Source organism: Myxine glutinosa, unplaced genomic scaffold (assembly GCF_964187855.1).
Source record: "Myxine glutinosa unplaced genomic scaffold, kmMyxGlut1.1 SCAFFOLD_1900, whole genome shotgun sequence".
Lineage (NCBI taxonomy): Eukaryota > Metazoa > Chordata > Myxini > Myxiniformes > Myxinidae > Myxine > Myxine glutinosa.
The window spans coordinates 22386-50346 of NW_027617995.1; the positions used below are offsets into that span (position 1 = coordinate 22386).

A 27961-nucleotide genomic window follows, 5' to 3' on the forward strand; every position below is an offset into this window, starting at 1 on the left:
CGTGTGGAAAAGTTGTCCATAGACCTTTCAACCATGGCAAGTGGAATAGCTCGAATTTCTCTGGTGATGGCATCTGAAAGGGTCTCAAGAGTGCATGGTTTTTCAATGTAAACCTTAGCTTTCAGGTAACCCCATAAAAAATAGTCACAGGGTGAAAGATCGGGCGATCGAGGGGGCCACTCCACATCCCCACGGATTGAAATGAGGTGCCTTGGAAAATGTTCTCTTAATAAGGCCATTGATTCTCTTGAGGTATGGCAAGTAGCCCCATCTTGCTGAAACCAAACTGTAGGGAGGTCAATGCGACGTCGTCGTCTCAATTCAGGCAGTAAGAACTCACGCAACATCGTAACATAACGTTGTGAGTTGACTGTTACAGTGCGTCCGCCTTCCTTGAAAAAACAAGGCCCAATTATGCTGAATCGGACTATTCCGGTGAGCGCGAGCGTGCCGTACCACTGACCGATGAGGGCTGGCCTCCACAGCTTGTCGAACCCTTTCGATGTTTTCCGGGGTCCTAAAGGTTCGATCACCTCCCCGAGCTGCTCCCGGCCTCACAGATCCAGTTGTCCTGAAGTTTTTTTACCCACTTCAATATTGTGTTTCGAGACGGAACGGCACCACGTCGACCAACATTGAAGTGAGTACGAAATCTGTGCTGTGTAAGCACCACCAAACTACCCGTTTGAATAAACGTCTCAACAACAAAGACGCGATGTTCAATCGTCCACAGCTCCATGGCTACTGAAATGGCGCCTAACAACGAGTAACCAACAGCCATCACGCATGCGCTAGACCCCCCACTTGCATTGTTATACCCAATTTAAACATGAATTACATTTTTAAAATGTCTTTGTTACAGTGTATTAAATGGCATTATATATGTAGTCTTTAAAAATAAATAAATTGAAATTCGACTAAAAATAACTGTGTACGAGTTTTCTGAAAATCGTCACACCTCCCAGCCGGACCCTGTATATAGAAATCAAACGATACAAAAATTCAATTGCATTAATTTGGGTTTTGAAGGCCTCTTCATCGTATTATAAATCCTCCGAACGTGATACTATCGTTGTATAGTGCCATGATTAATATACAATACAGCAGTCTCCGTGGTTATGGAGGATTGGAGGGGGGGGGGGGGGGGGGCGACAACAGAAAGGAATTAAGGACCACACCAATGTTGGGGTAGTGGATGGTAGAAAAGGAACGAACAGGGACAAGTGGACAACAAAGACAACTTCTGCAGATTGCTCACACATTTTGCCTGGAGCTAAATCTGAACAGGCACATTATTAATTACTTAATTAAAAAAAAAAATCAATAAATCCATTATCAATAAGCAATGGCAAAAGGCCATGTGTTCAAAATATTTAAAACTATAAAAAGAAAAAAAGGGTGTACATTTAAAAAAAAGGTTTGCATAGGAAAGCTTGTGTGCCTCCATCTTTACATTAGTCTGAAAGAATGACCTCCGAGCTGTGTCGAGTGAACCCATCAATAACATAGGCCCAACATGACGAAAGCCAAGTTCTCCAATCACCAGATATCACTTCCCTTCATACTTGGGGTTGACAACCGTGGTTACAGCGCTTTTGTAAATTGGGTTGTCCGCCTGCAACAGAAACAGAGCAGCAGCAGCAACATGTCACATGAACAACCTAAGAGCATACAAAATTATATTAAAATTGAATTTACAAAATTAGTCTTGCTCATGTTGCTTTGTTTTTGGGATGTTGGGAAAGTGGAAAAAAGTTAATATACAGAAACAGAGGAACGAGAACGCATACCTCCGCCAGGCTGAACAGTTTATGGTTTTTATCCACTGATAGGCCGGATCTGTATCCGGACCTGAACCAAAATCTAATCACTTGGTCTTGTCACCTAACCAACTCATCCACCTAGTTTTGTCATAATCCCTGCACAACTTTTTGAAATATCATGGTACATATTGTTTTTGGTCCTATCACTCAATGATAAAGAATCACAAAAACATTTAAAAAAAATTATCGTATCCGGATCTTCACAAAAATTGAACCAATTCTTCCTTGTCACACACCCAACCTGTCCACCAAGTTTCGTCAGAATCCATCCATACTTTTTTGAGATATGTGGCTATATATAGTTTTGGCCCAAACTCTCAATGGTGAAGAATCACTTAAAAGATGAATTCTCTGTCTCTGTCTCCCTCTCATGCAGTTAAATGCTTTTTACAAAGACAATATTAGCACAGTCATAGTTCGAATTCCGAACCTTTATGCGATGACAGATCAAACGGCACTCAAACATCCTGTTTATTGACCATGAAAGGGAGGAGTGCTGAGACCTCAATTATGTCTCGAAATCAATTATGTCAATCCTCAAAAACTGCTCGATCTCTATTGGTATACTTTTCTCCTGGCAAGGAAGCGCTTGCATCCATGGGTTAGAGGAAGTTCCGAATGGAACTAACTGTATGGTTATGTTGTACAAGTGAATGGGCGTGACAGTATATTTCCGTATGTTATAAACAACAACAACAACAACATGCATTTTAAGGCCATGTTCCCTGCTAGAGCGGGGGGTTAGCCTTGCGGTCCCCATGACAATCTTCTCCATTTTGCCCTATTTTCTGCATCTCTCCTTGTTAACCCCCTTGCCCGCATTTCTTCTTCCACCATCTTTAGCCAAGTCTTTCTCGGTCTTCCCCGTCCTCTACTTCCTTCTACATTAACTTCCATCACTCTTCTCAACCAGTCACTTTCATCCTTCCTCAATACATGACCAAACCATCTCAACCTGTTCCTCTTCACAGCATCAATCACAGGCAATATTCCCATCATCTTTCGCAATTCATCATTTGTCTTCCTCTCTCTCAACGATACTCCGCACATCCATCGAACCATTCGCATTTCCACCCTTTCCAGCCTTCGTTGCTGCTCTACGTTCATTACCCATGTCTCGCTCCCATAAATCATAACACTTCTCACACATGCAGCATACACCTTTCCCTTCAGCTTCAGCAACACTCTCCTCCTCATCAGCACGCCACTCAGTTCCCGAAACTTCTTCCATGCACATCTCACTCGAGCAACCGTTGCCGAGTCTGATCCACCTTCTCCATTCAGCATGTCTCCGAGGTAGCAAAATGTTTTCACACCTTCCAGCTTCACGCCGTCTCCAAGATCCAACTCAACATTTCCTCCATCTGCAGCTCCCTCTGTGCACACCTTACATTTGAATGTAGCTGCCACACTGGTTAATGACCCTCTCAGACCACTACATTTTTGATGAACCCACTCAGCACACATTGTACATTGAATGGAGTTCACCCCGACACCCTTCCTACACACAGCACACGGCCACTTCCCAGTTCTTTCCACCTCACCACATGCTTTACCACTTGCCATCACCTTTGTCTTTCCGATATTCACCTTCAGACCTTTTGTCTCCATACATTCCTTCCACTTGTTCATCTTTTCCTTCAGTCCATCCATACTTTCCGCAATCAACACCAGATCATCTGCATACAACAACTCCCACGGTAAACCCTCCTTTACGGTCTGAGCCAGCATCTCCATCACAGCTACAAATAGTAGTGGACTTAGTACTGACCTCTGATGCACTCCCACCTTCACCTCAAACTCACCACTGTTCCCGTCCTTCGTCCTTACAGCTGTGCGTGCTCTTTTGTACATTGCCATCACTACTCTGATCAACCATTCCTCCACTCCTAACTTCCTCAATGCCCATGTCAATACTTTGCGTGGAACCCTATCGAATGCTTTCTCCAGATCAACAAACCCAAAAAACAACTTCTTCCTCTTATCCATGTACTTCTCCTGCAACTGCCTCACAATGAAAAGCGCATCTGTCGTTCCTCTTCCTGGCATAAATCCAAACTGCATTTCGTCGATCTTCACTTTCTTCCTTATCCTCCTCTCCAACACCCTTTCCAATACCTTCATTCCATGCTCCAATAACTTTATCGCTCGGTACGAGCCACACTCCAGAGGGTCACCTTTCCCCTTGTATAGAGGGACGAGGGTACTCAGTTCCCAATCCACTGGAATGCGGCCTTCTTTCACCACCAAATTACAGATCTCTGTCATTCTCTTCACACCCCAACTTCCTGCTGCCTTCAACATATCTCCCACAACTCCCGTCGGCCCTCCCGCTTTTCCACTCTTCATTGCTTTTATCGCTTCCTCAACTTCCTTCTCAGTTATCTTCTCTGCCGGTCCTAAAACTGGGTTACTCTCTATGTTGCCATCCCATTCATTCTCTGTATTCAACAGCATTTCCATATATCTTTTCCATCTTCCTTTAATTCCATCTGGGTCGACAACGATTTGTCCCACTTCATCCTTCAAGCAACTCACCCCCATCACATCACACCTCTCTTTCGCTAACTGCTTTGCAATCCTGAATACTGCTTTCTGACCCTCTTCCGAATCCAAGCGTTCTCCGAACATTTTCCTACATGCCTCCTGCGCCTTTGCTACCTCTTTCTTTGCAGCCTTCCTGGCTGCCTTATAACTTTCATGCTCTGCTGTTTCTGCTCCCGTACCCTTCGCCTTCTGCCACTCTTTGAACTTCTTCCTCTTCTCGTCAATCCTCTTTCCAAACTCAACATCCCACCACCATGTTTCCGAGTGCCTCGGTGGTCCTTTTGTCCATCCACATACCTCACCAACGGCTCCCAACAGACTAGCTTTCATTGACATCCAACCACTTTCAAGCTCAACCACATCATCCTCTACCCTACTCAGCCTCTCTTTTAATGCCTCCCTTACTGTCACCTCTTTCAACCTCCACACCTTCATTCTCGGTTGGTACTTCACCCGCCGAGCTCTCCTCGCACCTTTCACCCTTATGTCGCAGACAACTAAGTGGTGCTGTGAAACAGCCTCCTCCCCCGGGATCACCTTTGTGTCCCGGAGGTGCCCCTATCTCGCCGACGCACCATCAGGTAGTCAACGGTTGTCGTCGACCCACCTGACGTGTATGTAACAAGCTTATTGTCCTCTTTCTGGAACTGAGTATTACAAATCAACAAATCAGCTCCATCAGCAAACTCCAAAATCCTTTCACCTTCTCCATTTCTCACACCATATCCGTAACCCCCATGAACTCCCTCAAAACCATCCATACTCCTTCCCACATGTCCATTCAGGTCTCCTCCCACCACAACAACTTCCTCATCTTTCACGTTTTCCATCAGCTTCTCTATCGCACACCAGAACTTGTCCTTCTCTTCATCGCTTCGACCAACCTGCGGAGCATATCCCGAGATGACGTTCACCAAGAGCTTTCCAATCATCATTTTCACCATCATCAACCTATCACTCACTCTAGTCACACTCACCACACCGTCTACAAACTCCTCAGAAAACAGGACACCAACACCATTCACGCCCTCCGGGCACCCTTGCCACACAAACTTGTATTTCTGTCCCTGCCTACCCTTCACCATTCTCACACCACTTCCCTTCCATCTCGTCTCTTGCACACAACATATGTCCACTCTTCTTCTGACCAATACTTCCACCACTTCTCCTGATCTCCCTGTCATTGTCCCTACATTCCATGTCCCAAACCTCAGAAACCGATCTCCACTTCGGGCTGCACCCTGCCCATATGCACTTGTGATTGTCATGGTTCTCTTTTTGAGGCAATGTTTTTTATGGCCGGATGCCCTTCCTGATGCCAACCCTCTTAGTCGTCTCTTACGACACGCAGGGATACGGTGTACCTATTCTGACCAGGGTACACACTGGGAAACGTTTAAAACATGTAAATTCTGGGGGTGGGGGGGGGGGGGGGGAGGCGTCAGCATCACGGCTGCGGTTTAAACATATTCCAACAATATCCAAACAGAACGATGAAAAAAAAAAAAAAAACAATCCGGGAAAAGTCTCCAAGCGAGAACGTCGATTTGAGAAAGAAGGAGCAGAGGCGGAAGAAAACGAGATACAGGGGCGGGGCGGGGCACAAGCCGAGACGAGGAGGAGAGCGAACAAGCACGTGTCCGGGAGGAGAGAAATAATCAATATATAATTCTTTGTCTCAGGAGGTGAGGTGAGGGGGAGAAAATAAAATAAAAGAAACAAGCAATACAGCGAAGGAAATAACCCAAACCGACAAAACACCGACGGGGGGAGGGAAGCCCCAAGTCACCAGGCCGCGCACGAGGTACGATTCTGAAAACGATTAACTACACACAAGTTTGCACGAACCACAAACCAACACCAACTAGAAACACACAATAACACGTACACAGCAAAATAACCAGTGGAAATTTGACAAAGACAAGAATGGGAAAACACTCAAACTTCGATGCCGTGGAGAGCTCGAAGCACGCCTCACTGACTCCTCTAAGGCTATGACGCTATCCGTATGTTATAAAGCTGAAGAATATTGAATGAATGATCGTTTTAAGGCCATTTTCCCCGCTAGAGCGGGGGTTAGCCTTGCTAATTACCCCATGACCATGACAATCATGGTTCCCTGTTTGAGGCGATGTTTTTATGGCCGGATGCCCTTCCTGACGCCAACCCTTGGTCACACTCTTCGATGCGCAGGGATACGGTGTACCTATTCTGAATCCAGGTACACACCGTGATCATTCATCCCAGCAAGCTGATACTCAATTTGCCGACCTCGGAAGGATGACAGGCTGAGTCAACCCCCCTGGCGTTAATTCAGCGATCGACCGGGATTCGAACTCAGGATCCTAGGATCCCAAGCCGGCACCCGAACCGCTAAGCCAACACCAGGCTAAAGTTTACAAATGAGCCAACGCACATGTTATAAAGCTGAAGCAACAAAACAAATAAGAATTAGCAATTTGAATGGTCACTGGTCACTTAGCTATTAAAATTGGTGAAAACGAACTGCATTTCTGTCTTCTATCGCCAGTTTAAGGAGTACCACAACAAAATCTGTGATGTAACGCTGTCATTTCCAGCCAAAATTTTCAGACTAACAAGCAATACACCCTGTCCTTCCGCTCTACTGAACCCTCCTCTCCTCAAAAGCTAAGCTTTCACAATATGTGTATCAGAGATCGGTCATAAACAGACAAGGGGGGGGGGGGGCGGTGGGGAGGGGGGGAGTTAAGAAGTGAGGCACAAAAAACAACATGTGCGGTGGCCTGTATACCGAGTCCCACTTGGCGTTCGTTCTCTCCTTCTCGAACTTTGCAAATTCCCGTCGATCGTGAATAGTCATCAGCAGTTTCCAGATGATGAGCAATGCCAAACCGATGAACACTATCCCGACGACGACACCAGCAATTATCGCCAAGACATTTGGTTCCGTCGGGCATTCTGTGGCAGCACAGCAATGAGTGTTACTGATAAATATGCACAATGCCAAACAGTGAAGAAACAAAAATAAGTAAAAATAATTCAGTATATTGAATTACCTGGTACACCAAGGACCTTCACAGTGCCATCGTCCTTGTTAAAAGTGAAAAAGAACCAGCAATTGTTCTCATCTTTGGCTTTGCATTTCTGCTGGCCCGGATGCTGCTCAAGAACGTCAACCTTCTCCACTTGCAGCTGGCAAACCTGGTCACAGTCCTTTGCTTTTGGTCCCGTTTGAAACTGCATGCACTGCACACAATCCCTGGACACAAACAAATGGCGTTACAACATGAACAAGACAATGCATTTAGCAAAGCCGAGCTTTGCAGGAGTGTGTGTGTTGTGACGGTTTTCGGAGACTCCGGAAGCACATGCCAAGACACAAAGAAACCCTCAGGATTGTTATTTTCGTAGTATATTGTGGAGCTAATTTGCTCTGCCCCCACGTTCAGCAAGGAAGGGGACATGCATTGTGTTTGTAACAGAACCAACCCCCATCATGATTATATAATATATAGTGCCTATAGAAAGTCTACACCCCCTTTCAAAATTTTCACCTTTTGTTGCCTTAATTTCCTGGAATTAAATTGCATTAAATCAGAAGTTTTCCACCTTTATTGTCTCCGTCGCACCGCGGAGCGAAAGGGGGACTATGGTTTTCCCCTCCGTCCGTGTGTTAGCGAAGGACCACATTCGAATTTGGTGTGTGGGTGCAACCCACGTCAAAATCCAAGATGGCCGCCGCCATGTATGTCTGATGCCATGTGAGCGGAATATCTTGAAAAATAAGCGAAGTACCAACTTCTAATCTGGTGTGTGGGTGTATTTAGGCATAAGGAAGAACGCTATTGAAAATTGGGTCACCACGTCAAAATCCAAGATGGCCACCACCATATATATGTCTGAACCTTGTGAGCGAAATATCTTGAAAAATAAACGAACTACTAACGTCTGATCTGGTGTGTGGGTGTATCTACGCATAAAGATGAACGCTTTTGAAAATTGGGTCGCTACGTCAAAATCCAAGATGGCCGCCGCCGTGTATGTCTGAACCGTGAGCGGAATATCTTGAAAAATAAGCGAAGTACCAATGTCGAAAATCTGGTGTGTGGGTGTATCTAGGCATAAGGAAGAACGCTATTGAAAATTGGGTCGCCACGTCAAAATCCAAGATGGCCGCCACCATATACGTCTGAACCTTGTGAGCGAAATATATTGAAAAATAAACGAGCTACTAACTTCTAATCTGGTGTGTGGGTGTATCTACGCATAAGGGAGAACGCTATTGAAAATTGGGTCGCCACGTCAAAATCCAAGATGGCCGCCTTGTGTCTTCCACTTTGTCAACTCGCATCACTTCACCGATGGGGGACCTAGGCGTAACGCTTGTTTACACATGGTAACCCACAACTTCCAAATGAAAAACAAATTCTACAAATTTCAGAAAATGAATGAAAAATACAAAACTAGAATATCTTGGTTGGATAAGTTGCCACCTCTCAAAATACTGTCACCCAAACTCTTGGCAAGCCATGCCTGAGCTGGGTTGCATGGTGGTGCTTGAAAACATGGATGCGCAGCGAGTCTAGAAATTTTAGAATTTCGGTTTTCTAACACAAATTCAACACGCCAACGGACGTTATCCCCTATCATACTCTACCAGAGACAAACAAATTGACTCTCTTCTTTAAATCTAATAACTGCCTCCTATTTATCAAGTATTCTAAATAAACCAATAACCATAAGGAAGTCAGCCGGTTTTTGCTCATTAACAAGTGTCACTATTCTACATGGTACTGAATGTGAGGATGGTGTTGCTAATTGTGAGGATGTTGTTGGTAAATGTGAGGATGGTAGACTTCCTGTGTAGTGATGGTGCAGACACGACATACTCCTGTACATGTTATTATTGCTGTCTGTTATATCATAGTAACACTAATTAATGCGGAGTTTTCATGTATAAATTGATACGATAATTAATCGTGTTATCAAAATAAAACTCTCCAGCATGTAAATACTTTTTTTATATAAAGAACAGAAATAAGTCATAAAAAAGCATTTTTAAAATGGAAAAGGATGTAAGGATGGTTTGCCAAAAAGAATGTAAACAAGGTAGAGATGGTCACGATAAATTATGTGGATCCATCATCTTTCTTTGAATGACGGTTGTACCTGAAAATGACACGATACATCTCGCTTGATTTAGATTTGCAATCACCATAAACGTGTGTGTGTGTGTGTGTGTGTGTGTGTGTGTGTGTGTGTGTGTGTGTGTGTGTGTGTGTGTGTGTGTGTGTGTGTGTGTGCGTTCGTTCAAGTTGCTGTTGTTGGCTGCCGGTTTACAAATGAGCCAACGCACATTTACAAATGGAAACACTTACTTGTGCTCCTCACACGCGCCAGGGCAGGTTGGGCACACCTCGCAGGTCTGCCCCTGATACATGGAGTCGTTACAGTGACACGCACCACACTTGCAAACACCCTTGTTGTTGCACGTCTTGTTGTTTGCAGCAAGACAGGTAGCGGTGTTTAATGAGCAGTCGCATGAGCTGCCTGTGTAGTTGGCGATGCACACACACTTGCTGCACTCGCAGGTACCCTTACCTGAAACAGACCAGGGAAAATTGTGGGTGGCTCCAAACCTCGAGCTCTTGAGCCCGTCTCTGCAGCTCGTGTCAATGTCAATAGCATCCAACACTGTTTTCACACCAATGATGCTTCCTGAAAAACGTATACGGGTCCATACCTCCACAAATGTCGCCATTGTGGCGATCGCAGGAGAAGTTGTCGCACTCGCAGAGCTTGCCTGAAACCACCTCTTTAGATTCTTCACGCTGATAACACACACACTCTCCACACACACAGTCCCCACGATTACTGCACACCACAGTAGAGGTATTGTCCCTTTTGCAGGAAGCTTCAATGTCATCACTGTTGACCTCATCACTGCTGCATTCACAGTTGCGCCCGATACGCCCACTGTGACACCTGAAAGGTGTGAGAATTGCATACGAGTAAATGGAAAGCAGACGAAGATGACGACTCAAGCTTCAAAACAGCTCAGCAAGGCCTACCTGCAAGCACCACACTCCAAAGTGCCATTTCCGTAATGACAGTCGAGACTGTTTTTCTGTCCATGCTTATGGCATTCACACTCGCAGATGAACTCCAAATTCACAACCACCTTCTCATTGAAGCCAAGAGGCTTTATCTCCAAACTCACTTCTTCACCCTTATTGGGGCAGTCACTGGCAGTGACTTCGATCTCAAATTTCACCTGCGGATCAATGAATGACAGTGACAGGCACATTTCATGGAAGTCACATTAAAATTTGGTTTTCATATAATCAAAAAGATGGCTGCCGGAGAGGGCCGAAATAGAGAACCCTGTTGCTCGGCAGCCCAGGGAAAGCATATTGTATTTACCAGTTAACATTTGACGCAAGGTGAACACAAGACAGCCACACATTGCTATTTCCACATCAGTCTAGTGATTTTAATCCTTTTGCTCAAATCAATGTTATGTTCAGAATTTAACGTAACAATAGGTCACAATATCGCGAGATCTTGTCAGGGCGGTCACGGTTTTTCGAAGCTGTTCCATGATCCTCACGCACGCTCGAAGTTAAGTAATTGTCACATTTGTATTTTTGTCGAAACTGTATTTAGCTTACGTGTGTGTACCTTTTGCGTGTCCCTCGGCAGATTATCGGTGTTAATCTTTCATACCTGTAAAAAATAGTCGAGTATTTCGTGCCACGCGGCCTAGTTGTTGAAGCTTCTGACCTTGAGGCCTGGTTCTCTCCGGGCATCCAAAGCGGTTATTTTTTCATTTGTGTGTTTGTCAAATTTCAACTCGTTATTTTATCGTCCATGCATTATTGTTTGTTCATAGTTCGTTTTGGTTTGAATTTCCTGGAACTCGTAATTAATTAATCGTGTTCTGCTCCGAGTGTGCGGCCTTGTACCCCCATCGGTGTTTGTTTACTTAAGTCCCCTACATCGTGTTTTGCTTGGCTCTTAGTTTTTTTCCCTTCGACCCCGAACATAATACTCTTTGTCTAACGTTTTAAATACGTTTATATAAAATACCCCCACCCCCCAAAAAACAAAAAAAACAAACATTTATTTTCCTTTCTCCACGTGTGCTTTGTCTCATCCTGTACTTTCTGTCCAGGTGTGCTGTTCGCCCCGCCCCCATTATCTCCTTGCCATCCACCTTTTGCCCTGTCCACGTGACTCGTGGTGGTCCCTCTCGGCCCTCCCCCCGTTGGTACTTTGTGCATATAAGATTGTCTACGGTTATATTTTAAAAAATATAACCACCTTTAGAGGCCATTTTCCCCCGCAAAGCAGGGGTTGGCCTTTTTCGGGAACCGTGGTTGTTGTTGTTTTTTGGTCCCCTTTTTGAAGCAATGTTTTAAGGCCGGATGCCCTTCCTGACACCAACCCTTTTTGCCGCCTTTAACGACAAACAGGGAATTACCAGTGAACTGGTACTCAATTAGCCGACCTCGGAAGGATGACAGGCTGAGTCAACCCCCCTGGCGTTAATTCAGCGATCGACCGGGATTCGAACCCAGGATCCTTAGGATCATAGGCCGGCACCCGAGCCGCTAGCCCAACACCAGGGTTCTGTTTTAATATTATTTAAATATGTTTAACCTTTCCCCTTCAGTGTTTTATTCAGTGGTATATTACAACATGCTGTTTTTCTTCCTATTTATAAGGCTTTTTTCAAATTCCTCTCCATCTCATTCCACGTCAAAAAAAAGAAATTCAATCTCTTATACGTCTTCCTCACTACATGGTCTAAATTCATATTCATTCCACCCCTCCTCCATCGTTCTGAATCGGATTGCTAACTTGAAAATCACAACAAACCCAATTTGTTATCAATGTTTGTCTTTCATTAATCATCCACTTTCGAAACTCCCCTCTTGCCCCTCCCATCCAAAGCCCCCCCCCCCTTGCACCGACACTCCTAAACTCCCCCCTTGCCCCTCCACTCCTAAACTCCCCCCTTGCCGCTCCACTCCTGAACTCCCTCCTTGCCCTTCCCCTCCTAAACTCCCCCCTTGCCCCTCCCCATCCAAATGTCCCCCTTGCCCCTCCACTCCTAAACTCCCCCCTTGCCCCTCCCCTCCTAAACTCCCCCCTCACTCCTCCCCTTCAAAACTCCCCCCCAACCCCTCCCATTCAAATCTCCCCCCATACCATTCCTCTCCAATTCTCCCTCCTCCCCCCTCCTTCTCAAAGCTGCCTCCTCCCCACTTCGTCTCCCTTCTATCTCATACCTCCACCCCCCCCCCAACCTTCTACTTTCCTCTGCCCCCCCTCAAACAACCCCTCACTCTGCCTCATCCCTTCACCATCAAACCTTTCATCCTCCTCATCCTTCCCTTTCTTGGAACTCTTCTGTAATCTCTGACACACTATCAACTGCTCTTCCTACCTCCCCCTCTCATCCTTCATCTTACCCTACTTCTCCCCTCCTCTGTCCTGTACCCGATGCTCCCCCTCTCTCTTCATTAATGGTATGGACGTCAAACATCCGGGGCCTTCGCTCAAACCTGACTGATCTCTCCATACAGGTTGCTTCTGACAATCCAGACTTGATCTGCTTAACAGAGACTTTCCTCCTTCAAGATGTCTCTGATTCCTTAATTTCTCTTCCTGGTTACTCCCTCCTCCGGTATGATAGACCTGAGCCTCGTCCTGGTGGTGTGGTGGCTATCTTTATCAAAAACTCTCTTCCTCACTCTCCTTGCACTGCCCTCTCTCCTCCTCACCCCCAGGAGTACCTCTGGCTATGGCTTCCTCTCCGCTCCCACCTTTTGTTCATATGTGTTCTGTACCGTCCTCCAAACAGTGATGACTCCATTTACATTTCACTGTCTGACAACATGGACCAACTTCTATCCACTCATCCCAACTCTCTCTTCCTCATATGTGGTGACTTCAACTGTCATCATGCCAGCTGGTTGGGTGTGGGTTCCTCTCTCACCAGTCATGGCACCTCAGCAAAGGACTTCTGTGACTCACTGGGATTGACACAATCTGTCAATTTCCCGACCCGGATCTCAGCCAATGGAGTATCTTCTCTTCTAGACTTGGTTATGACAAACTTCCCTGCTAATGTCTGCTGCTCTTATTCTGCTCCAATCGGTTCTTCTGATCATGTGCTTGTCAAAGTGGACATCTCTCTGGCCATTCTCAGAGAGCCTCCTCAGCGTCGACGAGTCTGGCATTTCACTCAGGCCGACTGGGACGGTCTTCAAGCAGCCATCAATCGTCTGGATTGGTCTCCCATCTCCACTGCCTCTGACATCAATTCTTCCTGGGAATTCTTCCAAAGCAAACTGCTCTCTCTCATGCACAGATTTATCCCATCTCGTCTTCAGTTGTCTTACCCTTCCTCCCGTCCATGGTACACTGAATCTTGTGGTGAGGCAGTTGCCCTGAAACAACTTGCCTTTGCCTCTTGGAAGGCTAATCCAACTGAAGGCAATCTCAGTTCCTTCCACCAAGCTCGGAACAAGTGTGTGTCTACCCTCAGGAGTGCCAGGAAGCACTATCTCTCCACACTCAAGAATGAACTCTCAAACCTGTCTCCTTCCTCCAAATCCTGGTGGCGTCTGGTCAAATCCGTTTCTGGTGTTTGTTCCCCCTCCATCCCCTCCCTTACCTCAAATGGCCAGACAGTTGACATCGCACGTGACAAAGCCGAATGCCTCAACTGTGTTTGCCTCAAAATCTTTCGTCCCAAACCCATAACCCATCTCTCTCTGTTCCCACCTTTCCCAGTCGAAGCCAACTGCTCCTGGCCTCTGTGTCCTTCTCTCATGACAAGGTGGAGAAGTTTCTGTCAAACCTCGACTCTGATTCTGCAACTGGACCAGACGGCATCAGCCCACGGGTCCTAAAATCCTGCTCTGCCGCTCTATCTCACCCTCTCTCTGTTCTTTTCACCCTCTCTTTTGCTCAAGGTCATCTGCCAGCATCCTGGAAATCAGCAAACATTACCGCTTTACACAAAAAAGGTGCAAAAACAGATCCTTGCAACTACAGACCAATCAGCCTGCTCCCAATTATCAGCAAAGTCATGGAATCCATCATTGCTTCGGATATGAAATCTTTCCTCTTCTCCAATGGCTTGATCTCTGATCATCAATTTGGTTTCAGACCAGGTCACTCTACTCTGGACATGCTGCTTCTGCTTTCTCAACAATGGATGGAGGTCCTCAATGCCAAACAGGAAATCAGAGCTGTCTCCCTTGACATATCACGTGCCTTCGATACGGTCTGGAACCCAGCTCTGCTCACCAAACTCTCCTCCTATGGCATCCATGGAAATCTCCATGCATGGCTTGCGGACTTCCTCTCTGGTCGTAGTCAACATGTGGCCCTGAATGGATTTCTCTCATCTCCCCTTCCTGTTCAGGCTGGAGTTCCCCAAGGCAGTGTTCTGGGCCTTGTGCTTTTTCTGGTCTTTATCAATGATCTCTCCGACTCTCTGGAAAATCCTCTCTATCTCTTTGCTGATGACTCCACTCTCTGCCGCTCCATTCCTCTTCCCTCAGATCGGCAGTCTGCAGCCTCCTCACTCTCTGAAGACTTGGACAAAATCACAGACTGGTCAAACAAGTGGAACATGTCTTTCAATCCTGACAAATCTCACACTCTTACTTTGTCTCTCCGAAAAGATCGACTGGACAACCCTCCCATCTACTTTCTCAACAATCCTCTCCAAGAAGTTCTATCGCTCAAGCTTTTGGGTCTCACTATCTGCCATGAACTTTCTTGGGAAAACCACATTTCCAAGCTGGCCTCCAAAGCCAGTTGCCGACTGGGCATCCTCCGTCGTGCGAAGTTCTTCCTCGGCACACCTGAGCTCCTCACCACATACAAGGCTTTCATCCGCAGCTCAATGGAATACTGTTCTCCCCTATGGGCCGGTGCTCCTGCCTCACACCTAGCTCGGCTTCACGCTGTTGAAACCAAAGCTTTCAGAATTATTGGAATCTCCCGTGATGAAGCTATCTCTGAGGGCCTGTCACTCACTCACCGCAGGCAGGTAGGTGGTGTTTCTGTCTTCTTCCGACTCCTCTCCGGCCTTGCTCCCCCAGCTCTCTCTGTGCTCTGTCCCCCAAATATTCCGACAGGTCGCACAAGATCTGCCAGCAACCCTCTGATGGTTAAACTGCCGAAATCTCAGCTCTCTGCTCACCTTCACTCTTTCATTCCTCTTTTCTCCCGCCTCTGGAACAAACTCCCACACTCCCTTCAATCCCACTCCTCCCTCCAGGTCTTTAAAACAGCTGTTCACCACCATCTCTTATCTTCCCCCATCCAAAACCTTGATCTTTTCTACCCCCGCTAATTCACCCCAGATCCACCTTGTTTGAAATTCCAACTTCTTTCCTGGAAGTCCTGGCAGTGTCCATATGTTTTATACCTCTCCCACCCCCAAACCCCCTTTCCCATGCCCCGCCCCCAAAGCCCTCTCCCTCCCACAGATCTCTCGACGTCTCCATGTCTGTCGGTCCCTGCTCTCAAATGTTGTTTGTGTCCTTCCCCCTCTCTCCCCATCTTGTCTGCCGCTCCCGATGTTATATGTTTTATGTGTCGGTTTGTCTTTCTGTGTGATTAATGTTCGCTCTTTCATGAGCCTCGATCTTGTATACAAAAAAAAAATAAAAAAATATATATACAATATTAACATGCACTGTACTTGCACTATTTGGGCCATCAGACTATTGAGGCATCAAGCTGAACATTAAGCCATTAATAAAGCTTTATGTCGGCATCCATATTGCCCTATTCTATGATGCAGATTTGCAATACTAAAATGGCGAATCACTAACCAATCACGTACAATTAGCATTTTCTGATCACTCTTGCCATACATACCAATACCAGCTTACACATGGTCCTTCTCTGATGCAGTACTAGCTTTATCAATGTTGTAATAGTGGCAAATGGACCAATTGCCAGCCAGGTTGTGAGATCAAGATGCAAACATTTTATTATAAATGTGTAATACGAGTTCCCTTATAAGGAACTTCAAGGCAGGAGGAAGCCTTCAAGGCACTTCAACCTGCACCATGGTTGCCAACCTATTTGTTATTTGTTATTTGTGCTCTATCCTTTATAAATACTCAGCATCAAGCAAGGAAGCAGCACGTAGCATTTTTAAAGTGTTTGGTATGACGTGGTTGGGTTTGAACCGCTGACCTCACAGATTCAGAGCAATCACTCTCACCATCATGCCACCTAGTCTGGATAAAATGTGGCTAATTATTTATTCCTTGTATTTCAAACTTCGATTTGCTAAATTGGTGTGTATAAGCCAAAGGCCATGAAGCAGAATAGATAAAACCATAAAATGAAAGTGCTACAGATTCTGCAGAACAAATTTGTGTCATGTTTGAACACTGCCTTGTAGGGGAATGAGCAAACTTCATTATATAGACCGCCATCGTAAGTGCAGACATTCTTCGCGATGCTAAGCTCAAATTTGCCCGATTTGGCAAGTGCTGCATTCCATTCATAATGCATGGTGTGCAAAGGAGATGAAGATTTGCACCTATACTCGATCCAGTCGTTCTCTACTCAAAAGTCTAAAAATATGGAGTGTGCCTGTTAACTTCCACAATGGCATTGAGTGTCTATGCCTCTTACTTTCACATGGTAGGCGGGTTGGTGGCCTCTCTATATTCTACCGCCTCCTTTTTGGTCTTCCACCCTCTGCCCCCTCTTGGCTCTGTCCCTCCCAAGTTTCTGCAGGTCTGCCTGTAACCCGGCTCGGTTATACTCCCAAAATCCAGGCTCACTGCCCACCTTCACTCATTTATTCCTCCTTTCTCTCACCTGTGGAACCAACTTCCCCAGTCTGTTCATTCTCGTTCTTCCCTCCAGGGCTTCAAGACAGCAGTTCACCACTATCTCAGATCATCCCCCATCGATACTCATACTCATGATCTCTTATACCCCAAATGACCCCATTCCCAAGCACTCCTTTTTCATGTTATTGTGATTTGCCCCCACTTCCTCACCCCATTTTCGTTTTTGTTGGTTGTCAGTTTCGTTTGTTCCTTTTCTGTTTCATCCCCACTTTCCACTTCCTCTTCCTGCTGTGTTTCATTCAGCTTGTCACCCCCATGTGTCCTTCTCCCCATCCCGTTGATCTCATGCTCACCTCTACTCTGCTGTTGTTGTTGTTTTCCCCCCTTTACAATTTGTTCCCTTCCTCTGCTCTAGCTTTTCCCCGAGCCTCGACCATATATCCAAAAAAAACCCAAAACAAAACGGCTGGTACCTGAAAGTGCAATGCCAGATTTGGTGTTTGTAGCTGCTGTGCTCATGTGGTTTCTGAGCTTTAGATCACCAATAACATGGAGTTATGATTCACAAAGACACCTTGCACATCATGTTGATTACACTTCAACTTGATTGGAGCATCTTGACAGAAATGAGAATTAATCTTAAATTGCAACCTGAAGCATTTTTGAGCAATGTCCAAACTCCGAACAGCAAATAAACCTTCCCCTTACTATTCAGAAAAGTCTACATCCATAAAATGTCACACTGCCTTAATGGCCTCACCTCATCGCCAATCTGAATGTTGGAGCACTTCCTGCCATTATCTCCAGTATGCACCTCTCCACCTTTGCAGTAGGATTTGTAGTGCAGGGTGATGCCATCTGGTACTTTGGAATTCTCCAAAATCACCTCCGATGTGAGAGCCTAGCATGCACATCACACCAAGTTGAGATACACCGAGGTTTGCAGAGCGATTCAAGGTAGGTTTGTGTGTGTTTTGTGTGTGTTGTAGTCCTCACGTGGTAGGCAGACTTTATAAGCTGGATCACGTTGCTGGAGTTTGAAGAAAGCTCCCCGACGGCTGATTTGGGGATGAGATCACTGAGAGCCTAAGGAAGATACACATGGGTGAAAGTTAAGAGTTCAGACCATTATCAGGTTTGGAGATGGAACACTTAAATCAGTGTTTAAAAAAGAAACATTTGCACCAACTCACCTCGTAGACATATTTGATATCGCGTGTAACGGCAAATATTGGCTGTATGTTCTTCTCACTTAGCTTCTGAATGAGGTGAGCAACTGAAGGATAGTCCTTATGGTTGGAAAGGGTACAACATGTGAGTAACAAAAACAAAATGACATTCATTACTCAAGCATTTCAAGGTTATAGGAAGGTTAGATAAAAGGAGCGATTAATTCATCAAGAGCACCAGGGTGAAAGAGGCAAAAATGCAAATGAAGAGATGCGATCAAGTAGCCTACAAAGTAATCGCTCTTCGTGTAGAAACCATCATTGTTGAGGTGACAGTGACCATCATTAGGCAAAACGATTCCACCAAGCTTCCCATCACCAGCAAAGTGGAATCCAGCATCCGTAGAGAACACCAACAAGCGTGTCACGTTGCGCCACTTAATTTTGTCCTGCAGGAGAGCGTCAGGGCATTGAGGAAGAGCAAATACAAAATCCTCCATTTTCCCATTTACAGTCCTGACGTTAGGATGCTCACCTCACACACAACTGCTTGCATGATGGCATCGAAGCCCCCCTCAGGAGAGTCCAAATTTCCCGAGATCTTCTGGCTTCTCACCAACTCGTTGAATTTGCTGCCATTGCTGGTGAGAGGCAGCACGTTACGGTAGCTGAATGGACTCGTGCACTTATCCTCGGGTGGTGAACCACATGGGTTCTTTAGTTTTTTGGGTGTCGTGCTGATGTATGGCATCACTGTCTTGTCCACAAATGACCCAAAGCCTTGAAGGAAATAGATGGAATCGCAGGATTAAAAGATCCATCAACAGTCATAGAAGTAATAAACAACTGGATCCAAAACAAAATGTACATGCCCTCGCCTTGTTGATCATGGATCAATGAATTGATCAATCCAAAAACAAAAAAATACTGCTTTTGCCAAAGCACTTGTTCACTATTGTGGCCAAATTTCAGCTTCCTTGTTCAAAGGATGGCTGAGATATCGACCGGACAAACAAACAAGAAAACAAGGTGGTAGCCTGACAGATATGACCAAAATTGAAACTTAACCTTTGAATGTGGTCATTTTGACCATATATTTCCCATTATCCATTTGTAGGTCGTTTTTCAACTCATTTGTGTCAAGTTTGACATCACGTAGCGTAAACACTTTTGGTCGTCATCTGTTTTGTGCAAATTACATCACTGTGACCTTGACCTTTGACATATATACCGTATTTTCTGGTGTATTAACCGCGACCGTGTATTAATCGCACCCCTGTTTTTCACCCTCAAAAAAAATAAAAAATTTATGCTCCCGGTGAAGCTTGATGTCGGACTGGAAGTGCGTAGTCTTATCAGCAGTGTCATCGGATAGATAGTGTAGCAGCATAGCAAACCTGTTGTGCATTTTGTGATACAAGCACCAAATTTGGCACAAATGTACATTAATATGTTGCGAACATTTTCAGATATTGGGCCACTTGAAATTCCGTAATTTTTTTTTTCAAATTTTTTCAAATTTCGTAATTTCAAATTTTTCGGGTGACACCGTCACAATTTCGGCCTTCGAGGCCGGCCGATATAGTGGGGCGGCTTAGCCCAAATATTCAAAAGAATTGTGCATTTTGTGATACAAGCACCAAATTTGGCACAAATGTACATTAATATGTTGCGAACATTGTGTGGTCAGCAATGAAGACGAGAGTCTGAATTACATGTATGCAAAAAACCTTGTGAACCAGTGAAGCAAATACACGGGTAAGCATGAATTAAATCTAGGGCATGATATAATTTCCATGATGTTTACCTCTACACTCAATGGTGGAAGGAGGTAATGTTTTGATCCCAGCTTGTCTGTATGTCTGTTTGTCTGTTAGTCCACAAAATTCCAGACAAAGCTTGTAGTAGTGGTAGTTGTAGTGGTAGTGGTGATAACAGAAATTGTTATATAGAACTGAACTTATATTATTATTATATGCAGAAAATAACTTCATTTCTATATGCCCTGCAGTGGACAGGTTAATTGGTTTATGCACTGAAGGGGTCACCCTGGTGTGCACTGCTGTGTTCTGCCTCACTGAGTTGTTCAGGTATGATGTACTCAGCACAAGCTTCCGGTCGGCCCGGAGGTGGGGGTGCGGGGCCTGTCACGGAACGTCAAAACAAACGGCCTGCCGGGGCCGCCCAAAAGTCGGGCGTGAGGGGCGCGTCCACTAATGGAACGCCTCTCGCTTCCCAGATCGAGGGCCACGTGGTCAGGAGAACCTCGTCCCTTCCGGTCACACTTTGCCTATCGGCCGGCCTCGAAGACCGAAATTGTGACGGTGTCACCCGAGAAATTTGAAATTACGAAATTTGAAAAAATTTGAAAAAAAAAATTACGGAATTTCAAGTGGCCCAATATCTGAAAATGTTCGCAACATATTAATGTACATTTGTGCCAAATTTGGTGCTTGTTTCACAAAATGCACAATTCTTTTGAATATTTGGGCTAAGCCGCCCCACTAAGATGTTATGAGATGTGTGTGTGGCGTTGAACTGACAAATCATGGCAAGCGGGCTGGTATTGAAGCCCACGACAGGTCATACTCCTGAGCTAATCTCCTCGCCTTCAACCTGAGAGCAAGTATTGTGACTGAAAAATGTGTAAATTCAAACTAATTTCCCATTATAAGAGGCAGAGGTTAGGGTGAGTGCTGCCTCAATCGTCATTTTATTGTCCTATTTTTACTATCACAGTGGTTTATTTTACTTAAATTATAATGTTTAAGATCCACCTGGCGTTCCTTCGCCAGCAGTAGGTCCTCATTTGAAAGCTCCTCCCGGTACGAGTCCAGCAATTCCTCCACATCACCCTCCTCCACCTCAAAGCCAACAGTCTGTCTTGGCCATTTTGACGATGTCACGTCGTGTGTTCAAGACATAATTATTCTCGCCAAAACCCTTAAAGCCATGAACAAATTGAGGGCAAAGTTCCCCCCATACACCATTTATACAAGAATGGATGACTTCCCTCCAAGACTCAACATTACATAGAACATCCCATATTGTAAAGGCATTCCATAATTCCTTTACAGTCATCTGATCATTATCAGTTGATTTTACCTGCAAATCATTAAATCATTAACAGGTTTGCAAATGTTCTTTGGATATAATACACACCTTGAATGTAGTAATCACTCCCTGGTCACCTGTATAATCACCTCTTTCATACAGTCTTAAAACATCCATTTTTACTACAATAGTGATGGCCTTCCTCTATTTTGCTCACACTACCAACCGTGCTACTCCACGGACGCTTTCCAGTCATGATTGCAAGGGATACACTTATTACAGTGGTACAATTCACATACAAAATGGAAAACATCAGTACATGCATGACGCTAAGATGGAGGGTTTCTGGAAACTGAGGGAGAGGGAAGGCAATCTACCCAGAATCCGGCTGTTATCGCAAATTTAAACGCAGCGTTGCTCACGCATTGGAGACACGTGATTCCAAAAAATGGTATAAATGACAGGAGCACACGACTCCAAAAATGCGCAATCAGAACACATAAAATGCGAGCTTGCCGTACTGGAACCGAAATGTATGTATGCCATTAACGGTGTGGTGATGTCACACACAAGCAAATGGGACTATGTTTTTTCAATTTAAATTGTATGTTTTTTTTTTAACAGTAGCATTAGATTCGATACATATTCTTTATTTAAACATAGAATATGAAAGGAAGCCTCTCCTCAGTCCTCAGTGAAAGACACGTTAAAGCCCGCTTGGAGTTTGCAAAAAACCACCTAAAGGATTCTCAGACTGTGAGAAACAAGATTCTGTGGTCTGATGAAACCAAGATTGAACTGTTTGGCTTTTGTCTGGCCACTCTGCCATAAAGCCCAGATCGGTGGAGTGTTGCAGTGATGGTTGTCCTTCTGGAAGTTTCTCCCATCTCCACACAGGATCTCTGGAGCTCAGCCAGAGTGACCATCAGGTTCTTGGTCACCTCTCTTACCAAGGCCCATCTCCGCCGATTGCTCAGTTTGGCCGGGCGGCCAGCTCTAGGAAGAGTCCTGGTTGTTCCAAACTTCTTCCATTTAAGAATTATGGAGGCCACTGTGCTCTTGGGAACCTTTAATGCAGCAGAGATTTTTTTGTAGGCTTCCCCAGATCTGTGCCTCGACACAATTCTGTCTCTGAGCTCTGCAGGCAGTTCCTTCGACCTCATGGCTTGGTTTTTGCTCTGATATGCATTGTCAGCAGTGAGACCTTATATAGACAGGTGTGTGCCTTTCCAAATCATGTCCAATCATTTGAATTTACCACAGGTGGACTCCAATCAAGGTGTAGAAACATCTCAAAGATGATCAAGATAAATGGGAGGCACCTGAACTAAATTTCAAGTGTCATAGCAAAGGGTCTGAATACTTATGTCAATGTGATATTTCGGTTTTTTCTTTTTAATACATTTGCAAAACTTTCTAAAATCCTGTTTTCTCTTTGTCATTATGGGGTATTGAGTGTAGATTGCTGAGGGAAAAAATGAATTTAAACGATTTCAGCATAAGGCTGCAACATTACAAAATGTGAAAAAAGTGAAGGGGTCTGAATACTTTATGAATGCACTGTATCTGCGTATTAACTGCACACCCAACGTTTAACTTTTTTGGTTGATAAAAAGCGCAGTTAATACACCAGAAAATATGGTAGTCAAATAACAATGACCTCACTTTTTACCTTAATATGGTAGCCTCACTTTTTACCTCCACTGCTGAAGGTGGATGGGGGTTATGTTTTTCACCCCTGTCTGTTTGTTTGTGAACAAGATATCTCAAAAAGTTGTGGACGGATTCAAACTAAATTTAGCAGAGAGGTCGTGTATGTGACGAGGATGAAATGATTAGATTTTGGTGAAGACCCAGATTCGGATCCAGCTAGTAGAATTTATTTAAGTGATTCGTTGAGTTGGATCTTGGAGACGGCGTGAAGCTGGAAGGTGTGAAAACATTTTGCTACCTCGGAGACATGCTGAATGGAGAAGGTGGATCAGATTCGGCAACGGTTCCTAGAGTGAGATGTGCATGGAAGAAGTTTCGGGAACTGAGTGGCATGCTGATGAGGAGGGGAGTGTCGTTGAAGCTGAAGGGAAAGGTGTATGCTGCATGTGTGAGAAGTGTTATGATTTATGGGAGCGAGACATGGGTAATGAACGTAGAGCAGCAACGAAGGCTGGAAAGGGTGGAAATGCGAATGGTTCGGGGGATGTGTGGAGTATCGTTGAGAGAGAGGAAGACAAATCATGAATTGCGAAAGATGATGGGAATAGAGCCTGTGATTGATGCTGTGAAGAGAAACGGGTTGAGATGGTTTGGTCATGTGTTGAGGAAGGATGAAAGTGAATGGTTGAGAAGAGTGATGGAGATGAATGTAGAAGGCAGTCGAGGACGGGGAAGACCAAGAAAGACTTGGCTAAAGATGGTGGAAGAAGAAATGTGGGCAAGGGGGTTAACAAGGGGAGATGCAGAAAATATGGCAAAATGGAGAAGATTGTCATGGGGACCGCAAGGCTAACCCCCGCTCTAGCAGGGAAAATGGCCTTAAAATGCATGTTGTGTGTATTCGTCACCATTGGGAGATAGGGCCAGAATAATAATAACAAGCATTCTGGGTATTGCGCTGCAATACATGTCCCCTACCAAAGTTCAGTGTCATAACTTTGTCAAAAATGATCGAATATGCAATTGTATGCACGGTTGATGCTGGTTTTCAAACTTGATCTGAGGTATGCTGAGACACATGTGTGTCACGCCTCACCTCGTTGATAAGCCCGCAAGGTCACTCCATGGAGCAGGCTGCACGTATTGCACTGTGTGAATTATATAATTACCAACTCACGGTCTGAGGTACTGGCGATTCAAGAGATATCCATTTTTAAAATATTTTCGTTTCATTAACGATATCTGCCAAACCACGTGCCCATCGCAAATTCCAAAAGGACATTTTAGTAGACTGACATGCTGAACAGATCTGTGAAGTTTCCCCTCGATTGGATCAAAAATGAGGGAGGAGCTTGGTTTTAAAGGTTCATGCTTAAAAACGTCACAACTCTGAAACCATGTGATGCATGACGTCATGCTCACTGACTTTTTTGTTCATCATGGGTATGCGATTCTGCCTGCAAAGTTTGGCCTCGATCTGTTCAGCCGTTGCAGAGAAAAAGGGGTTTTCGTGTTTTCACGAAAAACAATATGGCGGCCGAACCACGTGACCTGTGACGTCGTAATTACGATTAAAATATTCTACAGACCGAGTCCCCCCTGCGGTGAAAATTTGATCTCAATCGGTCCTATTATTGCAGAGAAAATCTTTTTTAAAGGAAATTAAAACTTAAAATGGCACCGAGTTAAGGATCATCAGAATTATCAGAATTCCCCAAGTTCAAAGTGCCATAACTTTGTCAAAAATGATCGAAACGTCGTGAAGTTCGAACTTGATCTGTAACTTATCATGAGGAAACCATGTGCCAAGTTTGAAATCATTAGCATTAAGCGTTTAGAAAAAAAGTCCGGAAAACTGTTCTTTGCGTGACGGACGGACTGACGGACTGACTGACTGACAGACTGACAGACTGACAGACAGACGGAGGGATGGCGTGAAAACCTATAGTCCCCTCCGGTGTACACCGGTAGGAGACTAACAAAGGAGTCTTGTATAGCCCCATCAAGCAGAGTTAACGACCCTCGTGGCGCTTTACATTATCATGCGAACGCACACACACCGCACACACATACACAAACATACACACCTTCACTCTTGTCCTATTCCTCTCCCTCCCCATTCAAAACCCACAGATGTGTACTCTCCCCCTCTTCCCCCTACCTCACCCGCACACGTACACAGACATACTCTCGATCTCCGTCCCACCTCAAACCAAAGCGAAAACAGGACTTAGACTTTGAAAGACTTGTGAAACAGATAGGTTTTGAGGGAGGTTTTAAAGGCAGGAAGAGAGTCAACATGTCGAACAGAGGAAGGCAAGTCATTCCAGAGCAGAGGTGCAGCAAAAGAAAAGGATTTCTCGCCAAATGACGGTGCTGGTGCGCGGCGGCTCTAAAGTCATAGAGTCGTCGCTTGAACCAAGCCGTCGCCAAGGTACATAGAGAGTGAGAAAATCGGAGAGATAGTGAGGTCCTGCTCCACACAATGATTTATAACATAGTGTGCAAATTTTGTATTGCACACGAGCAGAGACAGTCAGCCAGTGTAAAGATTCAAGGAGCGGAGTAACATGGTCAGACTTCTTCGCCTTACAGACAAGACGAGCGGCAGAGTTTTGAACCTTTTGTAACTTATCCAAGAGAAACTGAGGGCAGCCAGCATACAAAGAATTACAATCGTCTAGCCTTGAGAGGACAAGGGCACAGACCAGAGTCAGAGCAGCTTGAGGAGTAAGAAAGTGGCGAATGGATGCGATCTTTCGCAGCTGAAAGTATGCTGATTTGCAAGTTTGAAGTACTTGCTTGGAAAATGTCATGTTACAGTCGAAAACCACACCAAGGTTCTTGACCGACGAAACAAGGTTTACATCGGTTTCACCAACATGAATAGTGGTAGGAAGTGAACATTGTAGAGGACATCTGTGCGATCTTACAATCATAGACTCTGTTTTAACATCGTTCAGCTGAAGTTTGTTTTGGGTCATCCATGCCTTCACGTCGGCAATACAGCCTTCTAACACTTCAACAGTGGGCACGATTTGTTGAATCGTGCTTCCTTTGCACAGCTGATTGTCGTCCGCAAAGGCGTGGTGATCAACTGAATGTCAAATGTCAAATAGCAAGATATCTCAAAAAGTTGTGGACGAATTTGGACGAAACTTGGTGAACAGGTCGGGTGTGTGACGAGACCGAATAGATTCGATTTTGGCGAAGATCTGATTATTGATTCGGATACAATAATTATTTAATTTGTAACTGATTGTTCACCATTGAGATGAGGTGAAAAGCAATATATAACATGATATTTAAAAAGGTTATGAACGAGTTATGACTAAACTTGGTGGACGAGTTGGTTTGGTGACAATAACAAGCTGATTAAATTTTGGTTCAGGTCCAAATCCAGATCCCGCCCATCAGTGGTAATCAAAACGTAAACTGTTCAGCCTGGCGGAGGTATGCGCTCCACTGAGTGCCGTTCTAGTTTGCTTCTGGTATCCTCTGGAAAAGTTTGATGAAGAAAGCTGAAAGCATTCGCAAGTTATCGCACTCAAATATACAAACAAACAAAAACAATCAAAACAGTGAAAACTGAATACTCCCTTTCGGTGTGCATCATCGCCGGGCCACTTTCGGCACCATGGAATAGGAAAGGAGTTGTGTACGACAAACAAACGGAGTGAAAACTGAGTACGTCTTTTTCGGTGCACGTCTGAGTATGTCCTTTCATGCGTTACAGCCTGGACAGACACACATAGACACATACAAACACACACAGAGGTCATTAGGAGGTGACCAAACCATTGCAGTCATGTTTTGATGATGCTCTCCACCGATACATAGCCAGATTTAATTAACAACTCCAGATGAGAAGCTTCTTCCATGTTATGTGCAGGATTTTCCGCAGACATCGTTGATGATGTCGGGCTTCCAGCTGACAAATGTGGCGACTATAGATTGTCCCGCACTCAGAACCATACAGCAATGTACTCAGAACCACAGCTCTATAGATTTCTATTTTAGTAATTGTTTCAATATCGTGACTGTACCAGACTCAGTGGTATAGACGGCCAGAGGATGTAGTAGCCTTTGCTATACGACTCGAGATTTCCTGATCCAACCGACCAGGCATTACACAAAATACTCCCTGGATAGGAGGAAGCATTGGTGTTCTCATTCTTTTTAATACATAACCTCAATCCTGTCTTTTTGATTATCATTATCATTTCAATGTTATGTAATTAATATACTACTCAAATTATGCGCAGACAAACAAACAGACAGACAGACCCTCTCCTCTGACGAGGGTAAAATGGGTTCAAAACAGTTCACTTTTTGGACCCGAAAGTACACTCTCCCCAAACCCCCTCCCAAACCCTCCAAAATTGCATGAAACAAATACTTTGCAAACTGAATGTGCATGGTATGAAATAATGATTTACAACTCCCGACAGCCTGATGAAACAACAGCATTCCATACTCATGCACAAAAAGCTGTTGGTTATTGCAAATGGAAATGAAATAAATGAGAATAAATCCTATTCAGTGGCCAAAAAATGCTGCATTTGGAAGCTGCCTCACCATGCAAAACATACTACGGTACAACAATAACTCACAGGCCAGAAAGCATCACATGGCAACACACCAATAAATTATCAAATTCCAATTGCACCCTCTGGTCACAACCAAGTACAGTATAAGCCAAAGGATTCCATGATGCGTTTGCTGGCGCGATTGCTCGGCTGTATAGGCAGGGTCCCCACACATTTCTTATGAAAGAATTCCCGTTTTTTTTTTTCCTCCAGGTTTTTTTTTCAAGGTATATTTTTCATTTTTAAGGTTATATTTTTGACAGAAAATACAGTGAATAAGTTATTACCATCACCTTTCC

At 44.7% G+C, this 27961-nt stretch overlaps 1 protein-coding gene across 1 annotated transcript in view; it reads right to left on the reverse strand.

Moving 5' to 3' along the window:
* Window positions 1-1406: 1406 nt before the first annotated feature.
* Window positions 1407-27961, reverse strand: part of LOC137410972 (integrin beta-1-like) — a 47761-nt gene continuing 21206 nt past the window's right edge. The window contains exons 5-15 of the mRNA XM_078769275.1: window positions 18902-19146; window positions 18657-18815; window positions 18391-18486; window positions 18194-18283; window positions 17958-18098; window positions 10424-10626; window positions 10096-10337; window positions 9731-9953; window positions 7409-7611; window positions 7144-7310; window positions 1407-1615 (exon numbers count right to left, since the gene is read on the reverse strand). Of these exons, the coding sequence (XP_078625401.1) occupies window positions 1550-1615; window positions 7144-7310; window positions 7409-7611; window positions 9731-9953; window positions 10096-10337; window positions 10424-10626; window positions 17958-18098; window positions 18194-18283; window positions 18391-18486; window positions 18657-18815; window positions 18902-19146 (1835 nt within the window). The 3' untranslated portion in view covers window positions 1407-1549. The remainder of the gene's footprint in view (window positions 1616-7143; window positions 7311-7408; window positions 7612-9730; window positions 9954-10095; window positions 10338-10423; window positions 10627-17957; window positions 18099-18193; window positions 18284-18390; window positions 18487-18656; window positions 18816-18901; window positions 19147-27961) is intronic.